The sequence below is a fragment of the Chelonoidis abingdonii genome, chromosome 13 (genome assembly GCF_003597395.2).
Source record: "Chelonoidis abingdonii isolate Lonesome George chromosome 13, CheloAbing_2.0, whole genome shotgun sequence".
Taxonomy (NCBI): Eukaryota; Metazoa; Chordata; order Testudines; family Testudinidae; genus Chelonoidis; species Chelonoidis abingdonii.
This window is the reverse complement of record NC_133781.1, coordinates 6,590,732-6,615,253: the sequence shown is the minus strand read 5'-3', so window position 1 is coordinate 6,615,253 and position 24,522 is coordinate 6,590,732. Positions and strand designations below refer to the sequence as shown.

Sequence of the window (24,522 nt, the reverse complement as noted above, 5' to 3'; positions counted from 1 at the left end):
AAGGACCTGAACTGTGAATGGACCTGAGTCATAGCCCAGAAGAGGTGACTTATGCTCTCACAAATCCCAGAGCAGCTGTACACAGTTTGCTTCCCATATTGCTCACTAAATGGGAGCTGAATTTACTCACTAAATGGGGGCTCTATTTACAATCTTCCAGGAAGAAGCTTGCCCAGCGTCTGCAGGATGCTGAAGAACATGTCGAAGCTGTGAATTCCAAATGTGCTTCTCTTGAAAAGACGAAGCAGAGGCTGCAGAATGAAGTGGAGGACCTGATGATTGATGTGGAAAGATCTAATGCTGCCTGCGCAGCTCTGGATAAGAAGCAGAAGAATTTCGATAAGGTATTTCAGCCTTGTGGGTGTTGGATGGAATATCCTCTAGTCGTCTCTGTTGCTAAGACTAAGATCTTGTTGTTCTTCAGGTTCTGGCAGAATGGAAGCAGAAATACGAGGAAACGCAGGCTGAACTGGAAGCTTCCCAGAAAGAGTCTCGCTCTCTCAGCACAGAGCTGTTTAAGATGAAGAATTCTTATGAGGAAACCTTGGATCAGCTTGAAACTCTGAAGCGCGAGAACAAAAACTTGCAGCGTAGGTCCCAGGATTTCTTCTCCTAATATAGGCCTTGTGGAGAGCTTGTCAACACTCTAAAGTGAATCTGTCTGTGCTGGTGGCATTTCTAAGAAGCCTCTCTCTCTTTGGGCCCGTTATCTGACTATGTTATTTGTCTGTAATCCAACAGAGGAGATTTCTGACCTCACGGAGCAGATTGCAGAGGGGGGAAAGACCATCCATGAGCTGGAGAAAGTGAAGAAGCAGATTGAGCAAGAGAAATCAGAAATCCAGTCTGCTCTGGAGGAAGCTGAGGTACACACACCATTTGTCACTGTTTTACAAAGAGAAAGTCAGAAAACCTTGGAGCTGTATTCTATTGTAAACATGGTGGGATAATTCACAGGGACAGGAGGACAGCTCATGTTGTGCTGGAAGCTATGTACTCAATGTCCATACTACCCATAGCACTACATTCCACTCTGTGGGAGCATTTAATACTTTATTTGGAAGTAAAAAACTATTTATGTCCCTTTATTGACCCTTTACTTGCTCTTGTTCAGGCTTCACTGGAACATGAAGAGGGCAAAATCCTCCGCATCCAACTTGAGCTGAACCAGGTAAAGTCTGAAATTGACAGAAAAATTGCTGAGAAAGATGAAGAAATTGATCAGCTGAAGAGAAACCATATCAGAGTTGTGGAGTCCATGCAGAGCACCCTGGATGCTGAGATCAGGAGCAGAAACGAAGCCATTAGGCTAAAGAAGAAGATGGAAGGAGATCTGAATGAAATGGAGATCCAGCTGAGCCATGCCAACCGTCTGGCTGCAGAGGCACAGAAGAACCTGAGAAACACACAAGGAGTACTCAAGGTACAGAAAGCCACACATACCTAGCACTATAGCTCAGCTGGTCTTTTCAGCATGCCAAGGAGTCTGCGCCTCCAGGTAATTTCTCTCACTCGTTTTACAGGATACCCAGATACACTTGGATGATGCTCTCCGAAGCCAGGAAGACCTGAAGGAGCAGGTGGCCATGGCTGAGCGCAGAGCTAACCTGATGCAGGCCGAAATTGAGGAGCTGAGGTCAGCTCTAGAACAGACAGAGAGGGCGAGGAAAGTGGCTGAACAGGAGCTTCTGGATGCAAGTGAACGAGTGCAGCTCCTGCACACCCAGGTCAGGGTCTAGTGTGAAAAGAAATCCCACAAATCCCTAAGCAGGAGACTGCTCTATATGTTCCCTGTTCCAAAGAGCAGTGCTAGGGGGTGATTAGAAAATTTTTGTTCCTGAAATGGCCTTTATGTTAATGTCCATAGGATGGACCTTTGTTAAAGAGAAAGCACGAAGCTGCAAGGCCATGCTTGATTTTCCTCATGTTGCTGTGTTGAAGGCAACACATTGCAGTGATGTGTTGGAGGGGGCTAGTGTCTCAAAGGCTCTGGGAGTGGCTTTCCTGCCTCCTATACAGTTTCCATCTCAGTTTAAGTCTCAGGAAATATTTCTACACAGTGATTATTTTGTTTTGGATGGACCAGATTTATAACAATTGGCACATAGGGTTTGTCACAAGCTGTGGGGTGGGTAATGTCAGTTAGAGCTCTTAAAATGTTCACAGCACATCACTAACTAGTTATCAATGTTCTGCAGTGATGATACATTTGGAGGAGAGTTCTGCTGCAGTAAAATGTTAATAGTAACCTCTACTTTATGTACAAATATTCAGTTCATGTTCCAGAATCACTATTTTGGGACTAACTGTAAACACATCTTGTCTGTTGTTAAACAGAACACCAGCCTGATAAATACGAAGAAGAAGCTGGAAACAGACATTTCCCAAATCCAGAGTGAAATGGAGGAGACAATTCAGGAAGCACGTAATGCAGAAGAGAAGGCCAAGAAGGCAATCACTGATGTGAGTTGAAGGCACCTTTCTTTGGAGAACATGGCCGGGTTTGCACCTGAAATGGCTGGTTTTCTGGATCGGTTTCCTTTCTTTACTCACTAGGCAGCCATGATGGCGGAGGAGCTGAAGAAGGAGCAGGACACTAGCGCCCACCTGGAGAGGATGAAGAAGAACCTGGACCAGATGGTGAAGGACCTGCAGCTCCGTCTGGATGAGGCAGAGCAGCTGGCACTGAAGGGTGGCAAGAAGCAAATCCAGAAACTCGAGGCCAGAGTGCGTATCCCCCATATTTGTGCATTTAGGGGCATTTCCTATGTCCAGTCACAGTGAAACTCAACGATCTATTTCTCATTTCAGGTGCGTGAGTTGGAAGGGGAGGTTGACAATGAGCAGAAACGCAGTGCTGATGCTATCAAGGGTATGCGCAAGTATGAGAGAAGAGTAAAGGAACTGACCTATCAGGTAAGGAGGGAGGCCCTTTGTGCTGTCACATCCTTCTCCTGGGAGCATGATTTGTTTGTACCTGAACCTGAAGGGGGGAATTTTTATTGTCCTTCTCAAACAGTAAGATGCTTAACAGTAATACTGTGGAAAAACAGAGTTCACCAGGAAATCTTTTGAAAGAGTATGTTAAAATATTCATTATAATCTTTATTATCCATCTTATATACTTATCAAAATATTTATATGCAATGTTTCTTTCACTGTATAATATGAAGGAAATAGACAAATAATTTGGTAATGAAATTATTCTTTTCCATTACAAACTGTTTCTAGACTGAGGAAGACCGCAAGAATGTTTTCAGGCTCCAGGATCTGGTAGACAAACTACAACTGAAAGTGAAAGCTTATAAGAGACAAGCTGAGGAATCTGTAAGTATCATTCTGAGGAGGGACGATATGCATCCTTTGATATTGCAGAATGTTTTGGGGATGTCAGAATACACCTTTTCTAAGTCTCCTTTGGTAAAAATGCTTGGCTCTCATTAACAAATACTTATGTGTGCAGAGCTTAGTGAGGAACTCTGACTGTTTCTCTATCACTTTTTGGTAGGGTAATCAAAGATCTGACTAAGTTCAACAGTTTTCTTAATTCTATAGTGACATGCTTCCTGGATCTGCGTATGTCACTTAGACATGGTTGGAGATGCAGGCTCTGTTTGCTACTACAAATCATGTAGAATTGAGAAATGAGGAAGCAGTTATTTTACCTCTTTCATTTGAAATACAGGAGGTGGCCAGTGGGGATATGGATTTTTTTTAGTTTAAATTTATGTTCTGATAGGCTGGGAATCTTCTGGGATGTCACAGCTGTTGGACTGTCACAGTTCAGGGCTAACTGCACCTTTGACCCCTTTTGGTCTGTCCGAGTGCAATCCCCTTGGTGACAGGCCTTGAAACTTCACCTTTCTGCAGCAGAATTTTCTCCTGCTCCCAGACTGGGTCCCAGAGTACAGTACTGCAACCAACTGAGATTCTTCATGAGGCCTGACCCAGTCAGCTGCCTTGCAAGTCTTTTCTTTGGGAGCTGTGACTAGTACAAACACAAAGGACATATAACAGCCTTTTCAAAACAATATATTGTTTAATCTCAGCAGAAGGAACACAAAGTAACAAGAGCAAATAGTTATTAACATCACAGTCTACATGCAAAGCTATGTTACACAAAATGTAGGTAGGCTTAGCTTCTCCACACAACCCCTTTTCTAGGCATGGGGGTGGGCAAAGCCTGATTTCCCACAATCCAAGGGTCACTCTCTCTCCCTGCACTGCAGATGCTCAGTTTTTACCCCACTCCTAAGCCCTGTTGCCTCAGTTTCCTGTCTGGGTTACCCACTCCTTCGTACGAAGACAGGATGTTGAACTCGGCATGGTCAGAAGGAAACTTCTGACACCTGCTTTAGTACTGGGGAATGGTGCTAAAACTCTTGTCTCCCTTCCTGCTTACATGTGAACCATGCCTGGTTTAACCCTTTAGCAATCATATAGCAATCAACACAAACACAACCAAACAAACAGATGAACATATAATGGTCATAAAATGATATTGGTATTTTCCAAGGGATCTCTTCACCAAAGGGAAGAGCAGCATCCCTCTGCTTCTTATATTAAATAGAACTCCACTGAGTCTTTTAAATTTAGCTGGGGTGGGAGGAGAAGAGGAGGAGAGTGATTAAACCCAGCTGGCCATTTTGATCATACTGATTTTACTTCTTAAAAGCTTTTGCCATGACCATGACCATGGTTTTGGTGACTAACTGATACAGATTGCTGATGTATACCGAGTTTGTTCTTGCATTTGTTGCCTCTCTCCCAATGTACTGCTGCCCTCTGTTAACCTCATACGCTGCCCCCATATGGCCCTACCTCTATTTACCCCATGTCTTGCCCCTGCCCTTCTTGGTATGATGTCCCATGACCCATGTTGATGTGCTGCTGTCTCCCTCATGTCTCACACCAATCCCAGGTCCCAGTTCCCCCTGACCGCAGTGCACTTTTGGGGGACCTGATGGCCCCTCTGCTCCCAGCTCACTCGCTTCAGTGGGTGTCCAGCTGCATTTCCCATCTCCCAGGTTTGGGGAACCATCAAAAAGGGCCACTGCCCCCCAATCCCAAGAGAACGCCTTCTGAGGAAGGGATGTGCTCATGCCAATCAGCAGGGCAAAGTCCCACCGGCAGATATAGCTCAATTGACACCCGCCGTGCCAGACTCTGGTTACTTCATGCCCACGGTCAGGGTTTCTGTTCTCATGGAATGGAGAAACCCCCTTACAATAAATTCACATTACAATTAAACTATTAGCATTGTCTTTCTATATAATACATGCACATGCACTGTTAAAATGTACATCTCTTGCTTGATTCCATCCTGTGTGATAGGGCTAGAGAGCCTCTAGTACTGTACAAGCTCCATGAATTCAATGCCATCTTCTTCCCCTCTCCCTTTGAATGGGTCACCTCATTACAGTTGGTAGGAAGCTGGCTGTCCTAAGCTTTTTGTTATGAGGAAGAATAATTTCTGATTATCTAACCTTGAACTCTAACCCTGTGAAATTGCTGACATGAAGGACTCACAAACTAGAATACTGTTGCTTTCCTAAATTGTATGCTTTCATTTCCATATCTATCACCGAGCATATTATTGTTTACTGTCATGTAATTATATTTAAAATAACATATACTACTGCATTAATGTGGCCTGATTAGGAAAAAGGAGTTATACATGAATGTATAAAGCTAAAGAAAAAATCACTCCAAAATGTTCAAAAATCTATTTTCAGTTAGTTTTTAATGATTTTTAACAAAATTAGAAAAGGGCAAGCGTGAGAAGGGCCGTGCTTAGACTTTAGATATGAAATGGTAAGTGGCTAACAGTCTGGGCCTTCCCTGTCCCCTCAGCAAACAAACACCTCCTATTAAGTCCCAAATGCAGGGAAAGGGGAACTCTCAGACCTTTGGTTTACAACTCTCTTTCTCCATCCTCAGGAGGAATTATCCAATGTCAACCTCACCAAGTTCCGCAAGATCCAGCATGAGCTGGAAGAGGCTGAGGAGCGGGCTGACATTGCGGAATCCCAGGTCAATAAGCTCCGGATGAAGAGCCGCGAGGTTCACAAGAAGATTGAAGGAGAAGAGTGAAGATGTCTCCATGCTGCAAAGTGACTGAAGAAATGCACAAAATGTGAATCTCTCTGTCACTTTGCTTTGTAATTATTGTTTATTCTGTCCTCAGTGTCTAGTAAATAAAGATTGTAGAGAGCTTTGCATACAAAGAAGGAGAAGGACTTTTGTGTTGTACTCATTAGCTTTGGAGTTTTATTAAGGTTTGTGCATTTATCAGATACATTTGCACAATCAAACATATGTTGAACACTTATCCCTAAATTTTCAAATGCTGTAATTCACAGGTTTTTAGCTTCAGAACTGATTGTCCTGTCAATTGAATGAATCAGACCTCTTCTATGGAGAAAGATGCCAAAGGCCTCTGAGATCATTCATAGCTTTATTCGTTCAAGCCGTTTCAAGCAGTACTCCAGACAGACGTATAGACACATTTTTGCTTTAAAATAGGATGGAAATTTTCCTGACAATTACCATCTGGTAAGCTAAATATAATTTCCCCCAAAACAGAATAAATTCATTTTTTTAAAAATTTGCGAACATCTAAAGGATATGAATTTTCTGTGCAATAATAATAAGCAGCACAGATGATAAAGTACAAGCTAATGCCAGACAAATATGATTGAATTTTTAGTAAGGTACAGAATTATAGACAAAAATGCAGTAATTCTGCAATTTAGTGTGGCATTTGACACAGTGCACATGATACTAAACCTATACACTAGTAAGTTTGGGATGGGGAGGTATCTGGTGAGGAGCCATAGACATTAGTGTAAGATCTGGTTTTATTAAACATTATTAATGATTGAGAGATGGGGCAAATGGAACTTCACACATGTAATCCTTATTCCCGTCTGAGTTGGCAGCAACAAGGGCTGTATCTAGAGGGTTCCGTTTCAATAACGCAATGCAAAACTGGCTCGAGCTCCTACCCAGTGACCTGGGAGACAATTACATACCACCACCCCTCCAGGCGCCTCTAGGAGGCAATACTTCCCCTCTCACAAACACGGAGTCTGAGTGTAGCAAAATCCTTTTAATAAAGGAGGGAAACAATGTGGTATCACATTGGAGAAATGCCACAAACAGGATTATAACACAAACCATAAGGAAAAGACCCACCCCCAAGTAAGTTTGGAGGTATCCTTTTCCCCTTAGGGGCTTAAGTCCTACCACCCGAAAGATCACCCCAAAGTCCCAAAAGTCCAACACCACAAAAGTCTCTTGAGTCCAGCAACCCAAAAATCATCCAAAATTCCAACAACCCAAAAGTCTCTGTCCTTGGTTAGTGCAGCCCCAGACTTCAAAAGCTTATCTGCAGAGTTTTACTGCCCCCTCCCGAAGGCCTGAGTGGAAATGGGAGGGGGAAGGGGCACACAGGGTGTTAAGGGGAACCATATGTGGTCTGAGGCCAACTGCGCCGCCTTTCCATGGGGTTCTGCTGCAGTCTTTACCACAAGCCACTCCACTCCATGAGCCGTCCCATGAGCTGCTCCAACCGTGCTTCCCACAAACTGCTCCATTCTGTCCCACCTCACTCCACTTTCCATCCCATGGGCCGCTCCAACCATCCCGCAAACTGATCAGTTCTGCTCTGCTCCACTCCACTCACTGTCCCATGGGCTGCTCCAGTCGTCCCACAAACTGCTTCTCTCTGCCAGCTGCCTAGCAATATATCTTCAGGCTCCCCCACTAGTTAACACAGCACTCAGTGATCTCAGTTCTTAGTAATTTTAGCTCTTTAGTGGTTTCTGCTTGTAGTAAGGGCACCCCAGTGCTGGTGCACTATTGGCCCAAGTGAATTCAGCACAGTAAGCTGCAACTAAACTCTTAATAGAATCAAAATTAGCTCTGTTATTTAACAGTGGAGAAAGAAGCAGCAACAGCAGCAGCAGCAACAAACAAACAACAACAACAACAACAACTGGTGTTTCAGGCCCTCAAAAGGGGCCCATATCATCAGATATAAATACTTGTTCTCAGCCTCTTAATTGACTGGGTTTTGCAACCCATGTCCCTTATCTAGCGAGTGCTACTTAGTTGATGGTGAGTCCCTCTGTCATAAAACAGTTCCACCGGCCTTGACTCACATAATTAGGGTAACAACACTTTATTCTTCCTGCCCCAATAACAGAGAAACTGGGGATCCCACAGCAGCCAAAGTGACCATTTGGGCCGCTGTGGGCTCCTGATAGGCAGAGTCGGTGTGCCTATGCAAACAAGACCAGCCGCTGAAGTTCTTTTCCACAACTTGCCACAATTCACCACCAGATGTCAGGGTAGAGCTCATCCTGACTCTGCTTACAAACAGGATACTGAAGTGGGAGGGATTACAATACAAAAGGATAGGGAGGGTTAGAAATATGGGTAAGGCATAACAAAATGAGATTAAATGGGATGAAATCTAACACATCTGGATAAAAGTACAGAACAGATATTTTCTTGTAGGAAATAATGACAAATGACACCTAAGGGGGACAGTGGAGAGAAACCAAATGATATCACAATGCAACGTCACGTGAAAAAGTGCAGCAGACCCGGACAGCAAATGATATGAGACTCTCAGTCTGACCAATCCAAATGATTTATTGGGAGAAACTTGTGATGAGGCTGGAGTCATGAGGAGCAGCCTGAGGGTCCGCATGCTGGCAACTTGAAACTTTACAGTTGGTCTCTTTGTCCTCTTTACAGTGTCTTCAGTTTTAAAACAAAGAATCCAGCAAAATTCAAACACACAGAAAAAATTGCTACAAATAGTTTAATGTTTTATGGATAACTCATGTTCAAAACCACAAAAATGATAAAATAAAGCATAAGGCCATATAGCTATATACATCACCTTCTCACACATACGGGATTGTGACTGTGTTTGGGTGTGCATCATCCTTACCACAAAAAAAATCAACAGTAACCAACCAGGGTCGCCAACATGCTGGCCAGACAACCCTAAGCCAATAATGCTAAGATATGGTAGCTATCCATTGCCTAATAAACAATAACAATTGCTTCATAAACCATGCAATAACACTTCAGTGCTCCTTACTAATAGCAACACAATGTAGTTCAAATATCCAATCTTACAAAAATTACAAAAAAAAAAATTCCTTAGAAAACAATTAAAGTTCCAAAGAACAAATGGCACCCAAGTCAAAAATCACACAAACGAGGAAATACAAGATCATAATGCTATCATTGCACTCTTGAAAAGTCCAAGCTTTATACAATTATAGCAGAATGCATTTTGTATTCCCATTCCACGTCATATTCAGAAACTTTCACAATGATCCACCAAAGTTTCCAGTCACCTTTCTCTCTTCTTTCTCTGCTTAGTTGTCAAAATTATGCTTCTTAGTCTTCTCTTTGTGGTCTATCAGCAACATTGTTTTCTATTTTGTATTCAGTTATCATTGTCATCCTTTTCCTTTTATTGATTCTCTTTCTCTAGCCTTTCATGCTTGGTCATCTTTATTGTCATAGCCTTTCTTTTGGTGGTTATTGTCATCCTCCTTTTTCTGCAACCAGTCATTGGGGTTATTCTGTTTTTGTTCAGCTGGTCGTCATTGTCCTATATTTTCTTGTATGTGATTGGCCCTGTACTTCTTTTGCTGTTCAGCCATCACTCAGTCATCTTGAGTATTTTTGGTCATTATCATCTTTATTTATTTTGTGTTTGTGAAACATTATGTTCTTCATTTACTGACCAGTCGGTTTTTGTCCTTTTAATTTGTGCACTGTCATAAGAACGGCCATACTGGGTCAGCCCAATGGTTCATCTAGCCTAGTATCCTGTCTTCTGACAGTGGCCAGTGCTAGATGCTTCAGAGGGAATGAATAGAACAGGGCAATTATTGAGTGATCAATCCCCTGTCACCCATGGCCAGCTTCTGGCAGTCAGAAGTTTAGGGACATTCAGAGCATGAGGTTGCATCCCTGACCACCTTAGTTAATAGCCATTGATTACTCCTGGGGGGATTCTGTGCCAAAAAATTCAAAATTCTGCAAAACTGAATTAGCAAGATAATAGGGAATTGTTTAAGAAGACTTTACTATATATCCAAAAAGCCACAATCCCACAATTGACAGAGAAAGATGCTTTGGTTAAAAAATAAATGTGACTTAGACAGGAAGTGAAAGCATCTATACAATAATAGTAATAACAACTCATTATATAGCAAATGGAAGAAAGGAGAATTGATAAAAATGTAACTCAAAAGCTAGGAATTTAGAAATTGATAAGGAAGCAAAAGGACATGAAGAGAAATCTATGACCAGGAGCGTTAAGGACAATTAGGAGTCTTTAAAAGCATATTAGGAACAAAAAGAATCCTAATAATGTTATTGGTCCATTACTAGATGGAAATGGCAGAATTGTCAATAATAATATAGAAAAGGCAGAAGTGTTCAATAAATATTTCTGTTCTGTATATGTAGTCACATCATATGATGATGGTAAAACACTACTTCCATTCCAACAGTAACTCAGAAGAATGTTAAACAGCTGTTGCTAAAGCTAGACATTTTAAATCAGCAGGTCTGGAGAACCTGCGTCCAAGAGTTTTAAGAGAGCTGACTTAGGCTCTCACTAGATGATTAATATTGATTTTTCAATATGCTTTGAAACAGAAATTTCAGAAGACTGGAAGAAAGCTAATTTTGTACCAATATTTTAAAAGGGTAATGGGACGACCCAGTTAATTATAAGCCTGCTAGCCTAACATCAGTCCTGGGCAAGATAATGGAGTGTCTGATTCATTATAAAGAATTAAAGGAAAGTAATATAAATAATGCCAATCAACATGGATTTATGGAAAATGTTCTTCCCAGACTAACTTGATTTTTTTTTAATGAAATTATGAGTTTGGTTGATAAAGATACGAGTTTGACACTATATGCGAGTTGTGAGGCATTTGACTGGCACCGCACACACCCATCCTCTTGATTTAAAAAAGTAAAAGATAAAATTAACTTGTGCACCAACTGGCTAATGACAAGTCTAAAAAGAATGTCACAGGGCTAATTATCAAGCGGATTGCCGAGTGGGGTCCATAGAGATGGGTTCTGCCTATTGAAGCATTTTTATTCATGACCTAGAAGAACCATAAATCATCACCGATATAAGTTCACAAATGACACAAAAATTGGGGACTATGACAAATAATGAAGAGACAGGTCACTGACAGAAGCAAATAAACAATAGAATTTGTAGTATGCGCCGGGGAAGGATAAATGTAATAGCATGCTAGAATAGAGACTTAGTACAGTACACAAATGGCTTGCCTGAAATCAAACTGAGATTCAAAAGCTAGTCTAAGCACCTAAACTCTTACAAGGCAATGGGGAGAAGCAGTATTTAGACTGTGAAATCACATAAAGGCAGCATGCCAGCAGGAGGAGTCAGCTAGCCAATGGAGAGATGCAACAACAGGGGCAGGCTTAGCACAACACTTCTCTAGCACAATCGGGTACCGAATCCCAGGCTTCAGGCGGTACTAGCTCTGCCATGAGAGTCTCAGCCTGCAAGCTTACTCTTTGGGTGGTCGTCCACTATTCAACAAGAACTGCGGAGCTGGGGGATGAGGGACGGACTTCATCAATAAGCTTAGCCCATGGGTTCGGGCAACTCCCTGGTATGTGGGAGACCCCACTTCATGTCTCCCAACCCCTTGAGGGAGACAAGGATTTAACAGAGATCTGCCAGAGAGCAGCGAAAGGAGAACTAGCATAAGAATTCCCGAAGGGCCGGTGGTGGTTAGCAACACTCAACACCAGGATGTGGAGCGCTGGGATCCGCTCCCCCGTCCTAGTGACTGTTTAGCAATGAGTTTATCCAATATCAAGCTTCTCACAGGTGAGATTGTGGGACCCTGTCAGACTTCCCACAGCCCAGTGATCCCTGGGAAAAATAACTGAGGGGAAGGGTCCAAATAAATTTGATCCAATTACAGTAGACATACACATTAAGAAAAAATCTCAGCATTGTAAACTTGAGGGAATGTATGTCTATGATAATATATTAAATATTAGTTTTAAACAATACGACATAAAAAGTTTCACCACACAATTCAAATTTTTCCAGACACAAGTTTGCAGACTCTGCTTTCACACACTGGACAACTGAATAAAACCTCCAATATTTAAAAATAGTGAATATAATCGTGACTTATGTCCCACAAGAGGGACCAATTCCAAAATCACAGGTACGCATTTTACTTAACTATCTAAAAATGACTCAACAGAGAAGTGTTAGCTACTTCGTATATCCGTTTCTCGAATTTCTATCCCTAAGGATTGTAAAGAATCCTATATGAGGTTCAGGAAAAATTCATCCCGAGTTAGGAAGGAATAGTAAAGTATGGGGCAAACCAGCTGGCTTAACAAGTGAAATCCTTGCCTGATCTTAACACAAAAAGAAGCTTACAAGAAGTGGAAGATGGACAAATGAGCCAGCGAGAGTATAAAATATTGTTCAGGCTGCAGGAGAGAATCAAGAAGGCCAAATCACACTGGAGTTGCGCTAGCGAGGGATGTTATAGAGTAACAGAGGGTTTCTTCAAGTATGTTAGCAACCATGAAGAAATCAAGGAAGTGTGGGCCCTTACTGAAGAGGAGGCAGACCTAGACAAGATTGGAAAAGCTAAATGTACCAGTGATTTTTTGCCTCATCTTCCACAAACAGGTCAGCTCCAAGACTGCTGCACTGGCAGCACCGTATGGGAGAAGTACAGCCCTCTGTGGAGAAAGGAAGTGGTCGGGACTATTTAGAAAACTGGACTGAGCACAAGTCATGGGGCCGCGATGCGCTGCATCCAAGGGTTTTAACAGGAGTGGCGGATAGTGATTGCAGGCCATTGGCCATTATCTTTGTAAAACTCATGGCGATGGGTGAGGTCCTGGATGACTGGAAAAGGCTACCTGTAGTTTCCATCTTTAAAAAGAGGGAAGAAGGAGGATCTGGGCACATCGGCCAGTCAGCCTCACCTGCAGTCCTGGAAAAATATGGAGCAGTCCAGGAATCAATTTGAAGACTTAGAGGAGAGGAAAGTGTGATCAGGACAGTCAGCACGGATCAACCCAACGCAAGTCATTGCCTGACTAACCTAATTGCCTTCTATGAGGAGATACTGGGTCTGTGGATGAGGGGAAAACAGTGGATGTGTTATCCTTTCCTTTAGCAAAGCTTTGGAATACGGTCTCCCAGTATGCTTGCCAGCAAGTAAGAATATGGGACTGGATGATTTGACTATAAGATGCATAAAAGCTGCTAAGATCGTTCTGGGCTCAGTGGGTAGTGATCAATGCTCTAGTCTAGTTGGCACCAGTTTCAAGTGGAGTGCCCCAAAGCATCATCCTGGGCCGATTTGGTCATATTTATTAATGATCTGAGGATGCGTGAACTGCACTTCTCAGCGAGTCTGCAGAAGACACAATGGGAGGATGTAGATACGCTGGACCGGTTAGATAGTAACAGAGGGACCTAGAGAAATTAGAGGACTGAGCCAAAGAAAACTGATGAGGTTGAGCGGAAGAACAAGGTGCATGAGTCCTGCACTAGGACGGAAGAATCCCATTCACTGCTACAGGACTAGGACCTGAGTGGCTAGGCAGCAGTTCTGCAGAAAAGAGACTTAGGGGTTTACCAGTGATGCAGAAGCTGCCGGTATGATTCAACAGTTTGCCGCTTGTCTCAAGAAGGCTAACAGGCGATGTTTAGGCTGGTAAATCAGCAGACGAGGGAGTGATATTCTCCTCTATTGACATTGTTGAGCGCTCATTTGGAGTACTGTGTCCAGTCTGTGCCCCACACTACAAGAAGGATGTGAAAAATTGGAAGAGATCCAGCCAAGAGGGCAACCAAAAATGATTAGGGGCTGGAGCATGAGATTATGAGTAGAGGCGAGAGAACTGGATTGTTTAGTCGCGGAAGAGAAAGAATGAAGGGGGATTTGTAGCTGCTTCAACTACTGAATGGGTTCAAAGAGGTGATAGGTCGGACGTGGTCTCACGTGGTACCTGAGTCAGAACAAGGAGTAATGGTCTCAAGCTGCAGTGGGGGAGTTAGGTGGATATTAGGACAAACTTTTTTCACTCAGAGAGTGGTGAAGCACTGGAATGGATTACCTAGGGAGGTGGTGGAATCTCCTTCCTTAGAGGTTTTTAAGGTCAGGCTTAACAAGGCCCTGGCTGGGATGGTTTAGTCGGGAATTGGCCCTGCTTTGAGCAGGGGGTTGGACTATATGACCTCCTGAGGTCCCTTCCAATCCTGATATTCTATGATTCTATGATTAGGGCATGCACCTGAAAGGTGGCAGATCCCTGTTCAAATCCCGTCTCATCAGGCAGAAGGGAGATTTAACATGTGTCTCCTCTATTCTGGGTGGTGCACCCTAATCACTAAAAGCTATGAAGGAGGTGGTCCTCCTCTCCCTGCAACTTTTTGGTGTGAATTCATGTGAAAGGCTCGATCCAATAGATGGCTTCCAAGCACATCTTCAGGACCAGGTCCCGCATGTGACTTAGGGCTTGTCTTCACCACAGCACTAAATCGGCGCTGCTGCCATCAGTGCAGTGCCATCAATTTAGCAGGTCTGGTTAAGACATGCTAAGTCAATGGAAGAGTGCTCTCCCGTCAACTTCAGGAATCCATCTCAATGAGAGGCAGAAGCTATGCTGATGGAGAACTTCTCCTATCGACACAGCGCAGTGGAGACATCGCAGTAAGTCAGTCTAGGTTACTTGACTTAAGTTACTTAGTTTATGTAACTTAAACGGCGTAATTTACAATGACGTAGTGCCATAGTAACTTGCTAAAATTATACCTTGCTACTAAACACTTCGCCTGATGTGGACCTTGCTGAGTAAGAGACACCTGTGGGTGTACCTGGGTAATAAGACCAGCTCACCCTGTATCATAAACAATGGGCTACCATAAGGCTCTGTACTTGTGCCAATCCTTTTTAAGATATAGTATACATAAGGGACATGCCTCCAATTAAATCACGAAAATTTGGATATGCAGATAATCTTGCCATGACAATCCAAGCATCAAATCTCCATGACAGTGAGAAAGCATTAACTGAGGACCTCCAAAACATGGAACAATATTTCCGGAAATGGAGGCTCAAACCAAACCCTGGAAAAACAATAGTAAGCACATTTCATCTTGATAATAAGAGTGCCAAAAACCAAAAGTAGCTTTCTGGGGTAAAAACGTGCAACATGATTGCACTCTGTAACCTTGTGGATCACCCCCTGCAGCACCTTCTGCTGGTCTCTCAGGGAATTAGCTCAATTTCCAACCTGGAGCACCCTCTGCAGGCAGGTGATCTGCCACAGTTTGGTCCCTGTGTCCCTCCTGGACCCCAGTGCCCATTCTCCCTGAGGTGCTGCCCCCTGGCAATACCCCAACACTCTCTGCGGTCTCCCTTCCCCAGGGAACTGCCACCCACTACCTCCACCTCACCTCAGTCTGGGCTACTGCCAGTCCTCACCTAGCACCTGCTCACTGCAGCAGACTGCAGTATAAAAGCCACTCATCACAGGCAAGGGAGTTCAGACCTGCTGCCTTCCTCTACCACCCAGGACCTTTTTAGGCCTTAAACCAGGCCTTGCAGCCTGGGGAGTTGCCAGCCAGGAGTTCCCCTGCTCCTCCGGCCTTCCCCAGCCCTGCTTCACTCCTAGTACCCTTTCTTCTAGGCAGTCAGACCCTGCTCCCTCTCAGACCAGAGAGATTCTTCTAAACTCCTGGCTTCCCTGACCTTTATATGGTCAGCTGGATCTGTTTGGGGCATGTTCTCCAGCTGAGGCTGCCTCCCAGTCAGCCCAGCTTTTCTCTCAGCCCTCTCCCAGGAGTGGCTTCAATCCTGTCAGGGCTGGAGCAGGTAACCACCCCGCTACACAATCCAACATATCTCGAAATGAAATTTGACTGCAGCCTCTCCTTCCATGATCATCTTGAGAAGGTAGCTGCAAAGATTAAAAACAAGAGCCAACAGAATCCAGAAACTAGCAGGTACAACCTGAGGTGCATCAGTATCAGTGTTGCAAAGATCATCAATACCATTTGTATATTTAGTAGCTGAATATTGTGCCCTGGTGTGAAGCTGTCATAAATACATAGAGAAGGATAGCATAAAATTCCTCCTTGGCAGCTGTACTGAACTGCCTTACCTGTAAGGGGTAAAATAGTCAAATAACCTAGTTGGCTCCTGGCCAGAAGGACCAACGAGGAAAGGAGATACTTTCAAATCTGTGGGGGAGGAAGGTTTTGTTTGGGCTCTCTCTTTGTTGTCCCCTCTATGGATGGAGGGAGAAGCCAAGCAAGTACAACATCTCCTGAAAAGATACCTGGAATATGCCATCTAAAATCACAGCAATTGTAAGTAAGGCAAGGAAATGCGTTAGGTTATCTTTTGTTTTAGTTTGTGAATTTTCCTATGAAGTAGTTTTATTCCTGTTTTTGTAACTGTGAAGCTGAACCAGAGAGGAATCCTCTGTGTTTTAAATCTTTTATTTACCCTGTAAAGTTACCTTCCACCCTGATTTTGCAGGTGTGATTCTTTTATTTTTTTCTTTTTAAATAAGTTCTTCTTTTAAGAACCTGATTGATTTTCAGTGTCCTGAAGACAAATGGTCTGGTCTGTGCTCGCACTGCTAAGGCAATTGGTTGGTATATTAGTCTCAAGCCTCCCCAGGGAAGGGGATGAAGGGTCTTGGGGGAATCTTTTGGGGGGATAGGGATTCCAAGTGACCCTTCCCTGAAGTTTTGTGTAAATCACTTGGTGGCAGCAATACTGTCCAAGGACAAGGAAAGGAATTTGTGCCTGGGGAAGTTTTTAACCTAAGCTGGTAGAATAGAAGCTTAGGGGGTCTTTCATACCCCAGAGTTCAGAGTTCGGGGGAGGAACCCTGACAGGAGCAGATGCAGCCACACATGACTTGTGGATAGCCAGCTAAATACAGTGATGTGGTACATCATGGGAACCCTTAAGTCAACTACAACACCACGGCTACCTGTCCCATCTAACATCGCCCCCCCCCCCCCCCGGCTGATACACCGAACTGCTGCAACATTCTGTGAAGCTCAGCGAATCCAGGAAAACAGAAATCCTCCTAGCACCCAAGACCTTAACAACGCCCCTCCCTACCGCAACGTCTTAACTCCCACAAGGCCTTTCTAGGAAGATTCGTTTAACCTCATGCAATCAGGCTATGATCAGGAGGCTTGGAAAGCGGATTGGGCTAAACAAGACTTAAAAAAGAAGCATCTTGTTCCAGATCCCATGCAGAAGGTTCCTGGGTTTGACCTTCCACAGTCATCTTGGTCAACTGTGAACCGAATTTGAACCATCAAGGACTCCCTGGTGTGTGAGTGTGGTTCTCCAGGACAGAGCACTGAACATATCACTACCTACTGCCCAATTTATAAATATGAAGGAGGCATTACTCCAATAAATTCTGCAACTCCTGATGTAGCCATTTGGCTCAATCAACTTCAGGTGAAATTGTAGTTGCTGCTCTACAGGAGCCATATGAAAGAAAAAGAAGTGCCATAGTGAAGACAAGCCCTTAGGCAGCCAGCCACCTGTCTGCCCTGGTTTGTGCATCATTCTGGGGCTTAGATGGGAGACAGGCACCTAGAAGAAGACAGCAATGCATGTGCTCAGTGCCAGAAAGATAGGTGCCTAGGGAACTTCCACTGCAAAAAAGTAGTGAGTTTAGGTGGGTTCAGCAGGAGTTTTGTGGATTGCATGGGAGTCAAAGCTGGGACTTTGGAGTCTAAACCCAGACTTATGTGCCTATGTACTTTGGTGAATCTAGCCCTTTGAGGCTTTGGCCCTTTGGGTCTCTGCAGCAGCGTATGTGGCTGTGTGTAGGTGATGTGGAAAGGGAGGCTTGGAGGGCATACAGAAGAAAGCAAGGAGATGATGAGAGCTGGCTGAAAAATGGAAATAGTGTTTTGTGAAAGATTCTGAAATTCTGAAGATGTTTCCATTTTGCAGGTTTCCAAATGTAATACTATTTAATAATTTGATTTTTGTCTGAAATATTTCATTGAAAAATTGTGAAATTTTTAATTTACAAAACTGAAATTTCCAATTTATGACCTTTCATTTTTTGCCATTAATGCCACAAAAAATATGGTATTCAGGTTCTCCCCACACTGCCATTTAATGTTTTAATTCCCCGGTGTCCCTCAGTTTTTCCTTTTCCTATTCTGTAACTTTTCAGAACTTCTCCAACTTGGAAAAATTACAGTTAATTTTTCTTTTTGCACTTGTGGAAATTTTCCAGAGTGGCAAAAAGAAAAGCAAACAAACAAACAAGTAAATAAACCCCCAAAATCCCAAGTCCCTAAATATAATTTATTCTAATGAATTCAGAGGCAAAAGGAACACAGGAAAAAAAGGGAAAAAGTGGTAAGGGATGGAGGAAAACAACCTCAAAAAACGAACTTTGAAATTTTATAAAATGTCCAGCTTTGAAGAAAAACCAGCAAACTTTGAAAAACAGAAGGTTTTTGTGAAAGATTTGGCTTTGAGAACAGTAATTTTTTGTTTTAAAAGAAAGTTTTGACCAAAGAATTTCACTCAGTTGTAGAGTTTCTGCAGGTATGTGAACATTACGGTGGTGTCAAGCCATATGTTTGTGCTGAGATACACATGTGCTTCATTTGGTTTTAATCATTTTCATACCAGCACAGGTGTGAGGACAGCTCACAGCGATTGACATGCTGGCTGAAATCCTATAGCATTTTTAGGCCCAGATTCTCAGCGGGTATAAATCTGCTGAAATCAATGAAGCAATGCTGATTTACACCTGCTGAGAATTTGGCTCTTAGGCTTTAAGTTCTTGGAGCTTAATATCTTCTGCACATTTTCAAGGTGGATTTATGCCAAATATGAAACCTGACCTCTGCAGGGCTCCTAGGATCCAGGACCGCCTCCAGCACTATTGTGCTGTACCAGACAGTCAGCTCACTGGGAGCAAAGGAGGAAAGCATTTCCTCAACCTCATAGCTGGACATCTAGGCAGGCAGCTTTAATGGGGTGGGCAGCCCAAACTGGAAGCACTAATGGAGGTGTATGCAGTGATCCCTGTATTGGGATTCCAGCACTAATCCCAGTTACACAACAGTTTGCCTAGCTTATCATAGAACTTGACACCTAGAAACTGAGGCATGACAGATGGGAAAGAGGGACTCTCCGTCACTCTGTGATGTATGCACAAGTGGCCCCAGAACCCCAGTGCACCTAGGAATGGTGTGGAAGGCATCTGCCCCTCCATAACAATGCGAGGTGCACCTGACTCACCACCAAGAATGGGAGGATGCACATGATCTCCCCATAAAATAGCAGGGGGAACCTCCCCTTCCAGATCAATATGGGGTGCTCCTGCTCTCTCATATCAGTTTGGGATGCACCTGCTCCCTCCATAACAATGTGGGATGCATGTACCCTCCCCATACCAGGGGTGGTGGAATCTAGCTACCTGTCACAGTCTGGGGGTAGCTGTTCCTTGCCCCTTTTCAGTAGAATGTATAATTTTTGCATCCGTTTAACATTCTCCATCCACACCATCTCCAGGGTCCTTCCCCTTGGACTCACTCATTCTTCAGGACTCCTGCTCCAGTCTCTTGACTCTGGACTTCCATTTCTCTGCTCTTTCCCTTCCACTGGCCCCCATTTCCTAGCTATTCCCTTGCACTTACTGCCCTCCCTTGTGGCCCTGGATTTACTTCTTCTCTCTATCTCACTGCCCCAAGGATCCCCGTTCTTCTTTGTTCCCCTATCACTGAGCCTCCAGGCCCCTTGCTCCCCTACATCTGTATCCTCTCTAGTCCCCTGCTCTTGTCACCTTTGCCCCCATTCCCAGACTCCCTCCTGCTAGACCCAGGGACCTTCTTCCACCGCTAGATCCCTGTCCCTGAGACCCCAATTTCCTCTCCAGCTACGTGCCCATGGAACCCACTCCCCTCTCTATCTTGCTCCTCGCTCCCTCTGCTAGGAGCTGTCTCCCATTGCAGGAACTGGATTCTTCCTAATCTCTCTTCTTCTGCTTGATTTCAGGATCCCCTAAAGCACAAACTCCAGGCAGCCCCTTTCACCTCCCCAACTGCCCTTGCCAGCTCCCTTGTCAAAGTATTTATAGGAGACTCATTCACAGACCTATGGCTAATTATATCCATTCACATCTAATATGAATCACAATATGTTAGGAGACAGGATTGCCAAAAATATTTTGACCTAAGAAAGAGGAGGCGGCTGCTGTGTTTGCAGCTCGCACCCTATAAAAGCCCCTGGGACCAGTCTGTCTTGTACTTTCGCAGAAAGCTCTAAGGTAAGAGTGTAAGGGACTCGGGTTTGAAGGGAGGGGGAGCCAACTCTGCATTCCACACATCCCACAGCATTCCTGCTGCCGCTAGCACTCATTTCCAGGAGGGACTGCCTATGACAGCAGGACTTTTAAATCTACTTTTCGAGACATCTATACATTTTCAGTCTCCAATTTATTACTGGAGTTTCATGCAGCAATAAGAAAGGAATTTCTATTTCTATTTTAGAATATTGACCAGTTTCCAGCCTGCATCTGGTATCACGAAAGAGGTAAGATCCTGATTTGCTAATTCCCAGGGGATGGTGAGTGACCCTCTAGGGTGGGATTTCTATATAGCTCAGTAGGCAGTCATTGTATCCCCTAATATCCATGCCCATTGTGTAAATGCACTGTATATTGTTCCTGGGCTCTGTTGCCCATGACAGGCAGATCTCCAAAGTGGCTGGACTTTAAGCTACTCACCACTAATGCTGGGCCGGCCAGTGCCGTCTCTGAAATACCTCTCCGAAATACCTCTCCTGAATACACACATCACAACATAATTGTGCACAGAGAGCTCCGACACTCCTGCTCATAGGTCCCTAATAAAGCAGGACAGAGTGGCCCAAAAGAGGAGACCCAACAGGGGACAGAATCTAATTACTTGTCCACAGAATAAATCTATTCTTTTAATGAGCATGTATCCAGAATTTGCTTTTCCCCCACACTCCAAACATCACTGACAATAATTGTGCCCCATCTGAAAGGGACACACATTTCTCTGGTAAATGCTAACCAGATTTTCATCTCTTACTGCGCAGAGTAGCTTAGTGAGTGGCCCTTAGATGCTATATGTGTGAAAATAACTGCAGAAGAGGGTTTCAGGCAGCATTTAAAGCAACTGGTGGTCCTTTCACACTGTGTCTCCTTGACCAGTCTGACAGTGCCACTAATGCATGTATAGTTTTTAGTGGAGGTGCTGAGTGCCATGGAACCAAACTGTAAACCCTGTATATGATGGAAACCACTTCAAGCCAGGGGGTGCTGCAGGACCCCCTGCACCCGTAGTTCCAGCGCCTATGGGATAGCCTAACATTGATCCCAGGAATAATCATGGAAAAGCTGGTGTGGAAGGCAGTCAGTAAAGGAATATAATTAATTAATTAAGATTTATTAATTCTGATCAATATGATCTCTTAGAAAATAGATCTTCCTAAACAAACTTGTGATTTTTGTAGGCGTTCATGAATTTGGTTGATAAAAGTAACTCTGTTCACGTAACAGACTTCAGTAAGGTATTTGGATTAGTTCTACATGACATTCTAATAAAACAAAAACAGTTTGTTTTATCAGCGTAGCTCATATGAAATAAAAACTAGTTAACTGATAGATCTCAAGAAGTGATTGTAAATGTAGGATCATTATCCACTGGCAGATTTCTAATGGAGGCTCAGGGGGACCTGCTTTTGGCCCAATGTTATTCAATCTCTTTATCAATGCTCAAGTTTGCAGATGATACTAAAATTGGTGAAGTGGTAAATGACAATGAGGACAGGTCAGTTATAGAGACTAAACTGGATCACTTGTAAAGCTTAGCTCATTTGATCAACTTGTGTTTTAATATAGCCAAATACAAAACCAAATACAAAGAAGGGAGATCATACTTATAAGATGGGGAATGGAATCCTGAATGAAAAGCTTAAATTGTATCAAATCCAGTATCTTTATTATTCAACGCAAGAAAATTCTGTATCAAAAGCACTGACAATAGCAGCTTCTATCTTGTCCCTCTCCCCACACCCACTTTGCAGTGCCCCCAAAAACCCTTTCATTGTAACCATAACACACAGGGTATGGCTACACTTGCAGCTGTACAGCGCTGGGAGTTAAAGCTGTCTTCGTACAGCTGAGTAGGGAAAGCGCTGCAGTCTGTCCACACTGACAGCTACCAGCGCACTGTCGTGGCCACATTTGCAGCATCTGCAGCGGCATTGGGACAGGTGCATTATGGGCAACTATCCCAGCGTTCAAGTGGCTATAATGTGCTTATCAAAAGGGGTGGAGTGGGGTGGAGTGTGACAGGGAGCCTGGGGAAGAGAGAGAGAGTGGATTTTTAGAGCTGACACTGTGTCAGCAGCTGCCTTGCAAGTTCCGACTCCCTCCCCCACTCCTCTCTCACTCACTGAAAGCAAACAGAAACTGTTTTTTTCCTCACAGACCAGATAAACAGCCACACTGAAATAGATCCCTCCCTCCCTCCCGCTGAGCTGCTTCTCTCCTCAAGCTCCCTCCCTCCCCCCTCTTCAAGCAAACACTAGCTGTGGGGGTTCCAAAGGGAGCCCCCCTGCCTGCCTCTGCTCATTCACAGCAAACAGTAGCTGTGTTTGGTTTTTTTTGATAAGCAGCTCCGGGAGCCCTGAGTTCACAACGAAACAAATAGAGGCATCACAACAAAACAAAGAGAGTAATCTTTACTTAAAAGGACTTTGGGAAGCTTCCGGAGGTCAGTTAAAGCGTACTAAGCTTATTCCCTGTTTACACACTGGCACCCCAGCACTGCAGTAGCAGCGCTATACTCTTTATTCCTCTCATGGAGGTGGAGTACAAGCAGCGCTGTAGCCAGGGAGAAAGAGCACTGTATGTGCCTTGTCAATGTGGACGGGGAGTGAGTTACAGTGCTATAAAGCCACCAACAGCGCTGTAACTCTCAAGTGAGGCCAAGGCCACAGTCTAATATGGACTCAGGAAAGAGGACCTAACAGGGCTTTCAAAATTCCTGGTGTGTTTTTGGGTCTTCCTGGTCCCTCATGTGTGTGCTAACGGAGGTCCAAAATTAGTCTGCATCTAAATGGCTGAGAAAGTCTCTCACCCAGATCTCAGGAGGGGCAGTTGGGAGTGACATGGCCAGTTAAACAAGTGTAAGAAACTGACATGGCAGAGTATTCTAAATGAACAGCATGTGAATTAATGTCACACATTTTCTCCTCATCAGAGCTCACTGCTGAGCTGCCCTAGATAAACCACAGCCATGTCGTCAGATGCTGAGATGTCCGTTTTTGGGGCAGCAGCTCCTTTCCTCCGAAAGTCGGAGAAGGAGAGAATTGAGGACCAGAATAAGCCTTTTGATGCTAAGACATCGGTCTTTGTGGTGCATCCCAAGGAATCCTATGTGAAAAGCACGATCCAGAGCAGGGAAGGAGGGAAGGTCACAGTCAAGTCTGAAAAAGGAGAAGTGAGTAAAAACACGGAGTAAGAACAGCATTTTATTCCTCCTCTGTTCTTAACTAATAGAAATGGGTCTCTTCTTTCCCTCCAGACTTTGACTGTTAAGGAAGATCAAGTCTTCTCCATGAACCCTCCCAAATATGATAAAATAGAGGACATGGCGATGATGACCCATCTCCATGAACCTGGTGTCCTGTATAACCTCAAAGAGCGTTATGCTGCCTGGATGATCTATGTAAGTAAAGGTTGAAGTCTTTTCTGGATTTCCAAACTAACAGCTACACTAAATCATGTGGAAGCCAACCATGCTATCTCCCTTTCTTTCAGACCTACTCGGGTCTCTTCTGTGTCACTGTCAACCCCTACAAGTGGCTGCCTGTGTACAACCCAGAAGTTGTGGCTGCCTACAGGGGCAAAAAGCGTCAAGAGGCCCCTCCCCACATCTTCTCCATCTCTGACAATGCCTATCAGTTCATGTTAACTGGTGAGTGGCTCAACTCCTGAAAAGTGATTATAGAGTGAAAATTTCATATGAGGAAACATAATCTTCTTTCCAGGAAAAAAAATGGCATGCAGCTGATGACACCAAAACACATTCAGAACTAGCAATGTGCAAGCACAAATTCATCCAAAAACAAACTGAACTTGACCCAAATATTAGCCTAGCTCTCAGAGAACCCAAAGCAAACTTTTTTGGAAGTTCGCAAGCATCTGGTTAATGGAAAAAATACAGAACGTCCATATCTGCTTCTGCACATTCTGGCTCTAGCTGGGCCCAAAGAAGAACTGTCAAAAATCATGTAAAAGCAGCAGAGAATCCTGTGGCACCTTATAGACTAACAGACATTTTGGAGCATGAGCTTTCGTGGGTGAATACCCACTTCTTCAGATGTCAAAAATCATGACACT

General features: G+C 43.8%; 2 protein-coding genes across 2 annotated transcripts in view; both read left to right on the top strand.

Annotated features, from left to right (window-relative positions):
* The first annotated feature begins 188 nt into the window (after positions 1 to 188).
* Positions 189 to 6,108, top strand: LOC116830364 (myosin heavy chain, skeletal muscle). Its single transcript, XM_032789809.2, has 10 exons — positions 189 to 344; positions 425 to 590; positions 742 to 866; positions 1,115 to 1,423; positions 1,524 to 1,727; positions 2,338 to 2,463; positions 2,557 to 2,727; positions 2,812 to 2,916; positions 3,232 to 3,327; positions 5,941 to 6,108. The coding sequence occupies exons 1-10, from the start codon at positions 276 to 278 to the stop codon at positions 6,091 to 6,093; spliced, it is 1,524 nt and encodes a 507-aa protein (XP_032645700.2). The 5' UTR covers positions 189 to 275; the 3' UTR covers positions 6,094 to 6,108.
* A 17,276-nt stretch (positions 6,109 to 23,384) lies between these two features.
* The window catches only part of LOC142047710 (myosin-1B-like), a 7,585-nt gene continuing 6,447 nt past the window's right edge, over positions 23,385 to 24,522 (top strand). The window contains exons 1-3 of the mRNA XM_075072079.1: positions 23,385 to 23,620; positions 23,705 to 23,848; positions 23,941 to 24,097. Coding sequence (XP_074928180.1) covers positions 23,417 to 23,620; positions 23,705 to 23,848; positions 23,941 to 24,097 — 505 coding nt within the window. The 5' untranslated portion in view covers positions 23,385 to 23,416. The remainder of the gene's footprint in view (positions 23,621 to 23,704; positions 23,849 to 23,940; positions 24,098 to 24,522) is intronic.

Excerpts from the sequence above, each read along its gene's own strand:
- LOC116830364 (XM_032789809.2), top strand. The coding sequence starts at position 276 with ATGATTGATGTGGAAAGATCTAATGCTGCCTGCGCAGCTCTGGATAAG. Across the intron at positions 867-1,114 it reads CTGCTCTGGAGGAAGCTGAG|GCTTCACTGGAACATGAAGA; the intron begins GTACACACACCA and ends GCTCTTGTTCAG. Across the intron at positions 3,328-5,940 it reads AGAGACAAGCTGAGGAATCT|GAGGAATTATCCAATGTCAA; the intron begins GTAAGTATCATT and ends CTCCATCCTCAG.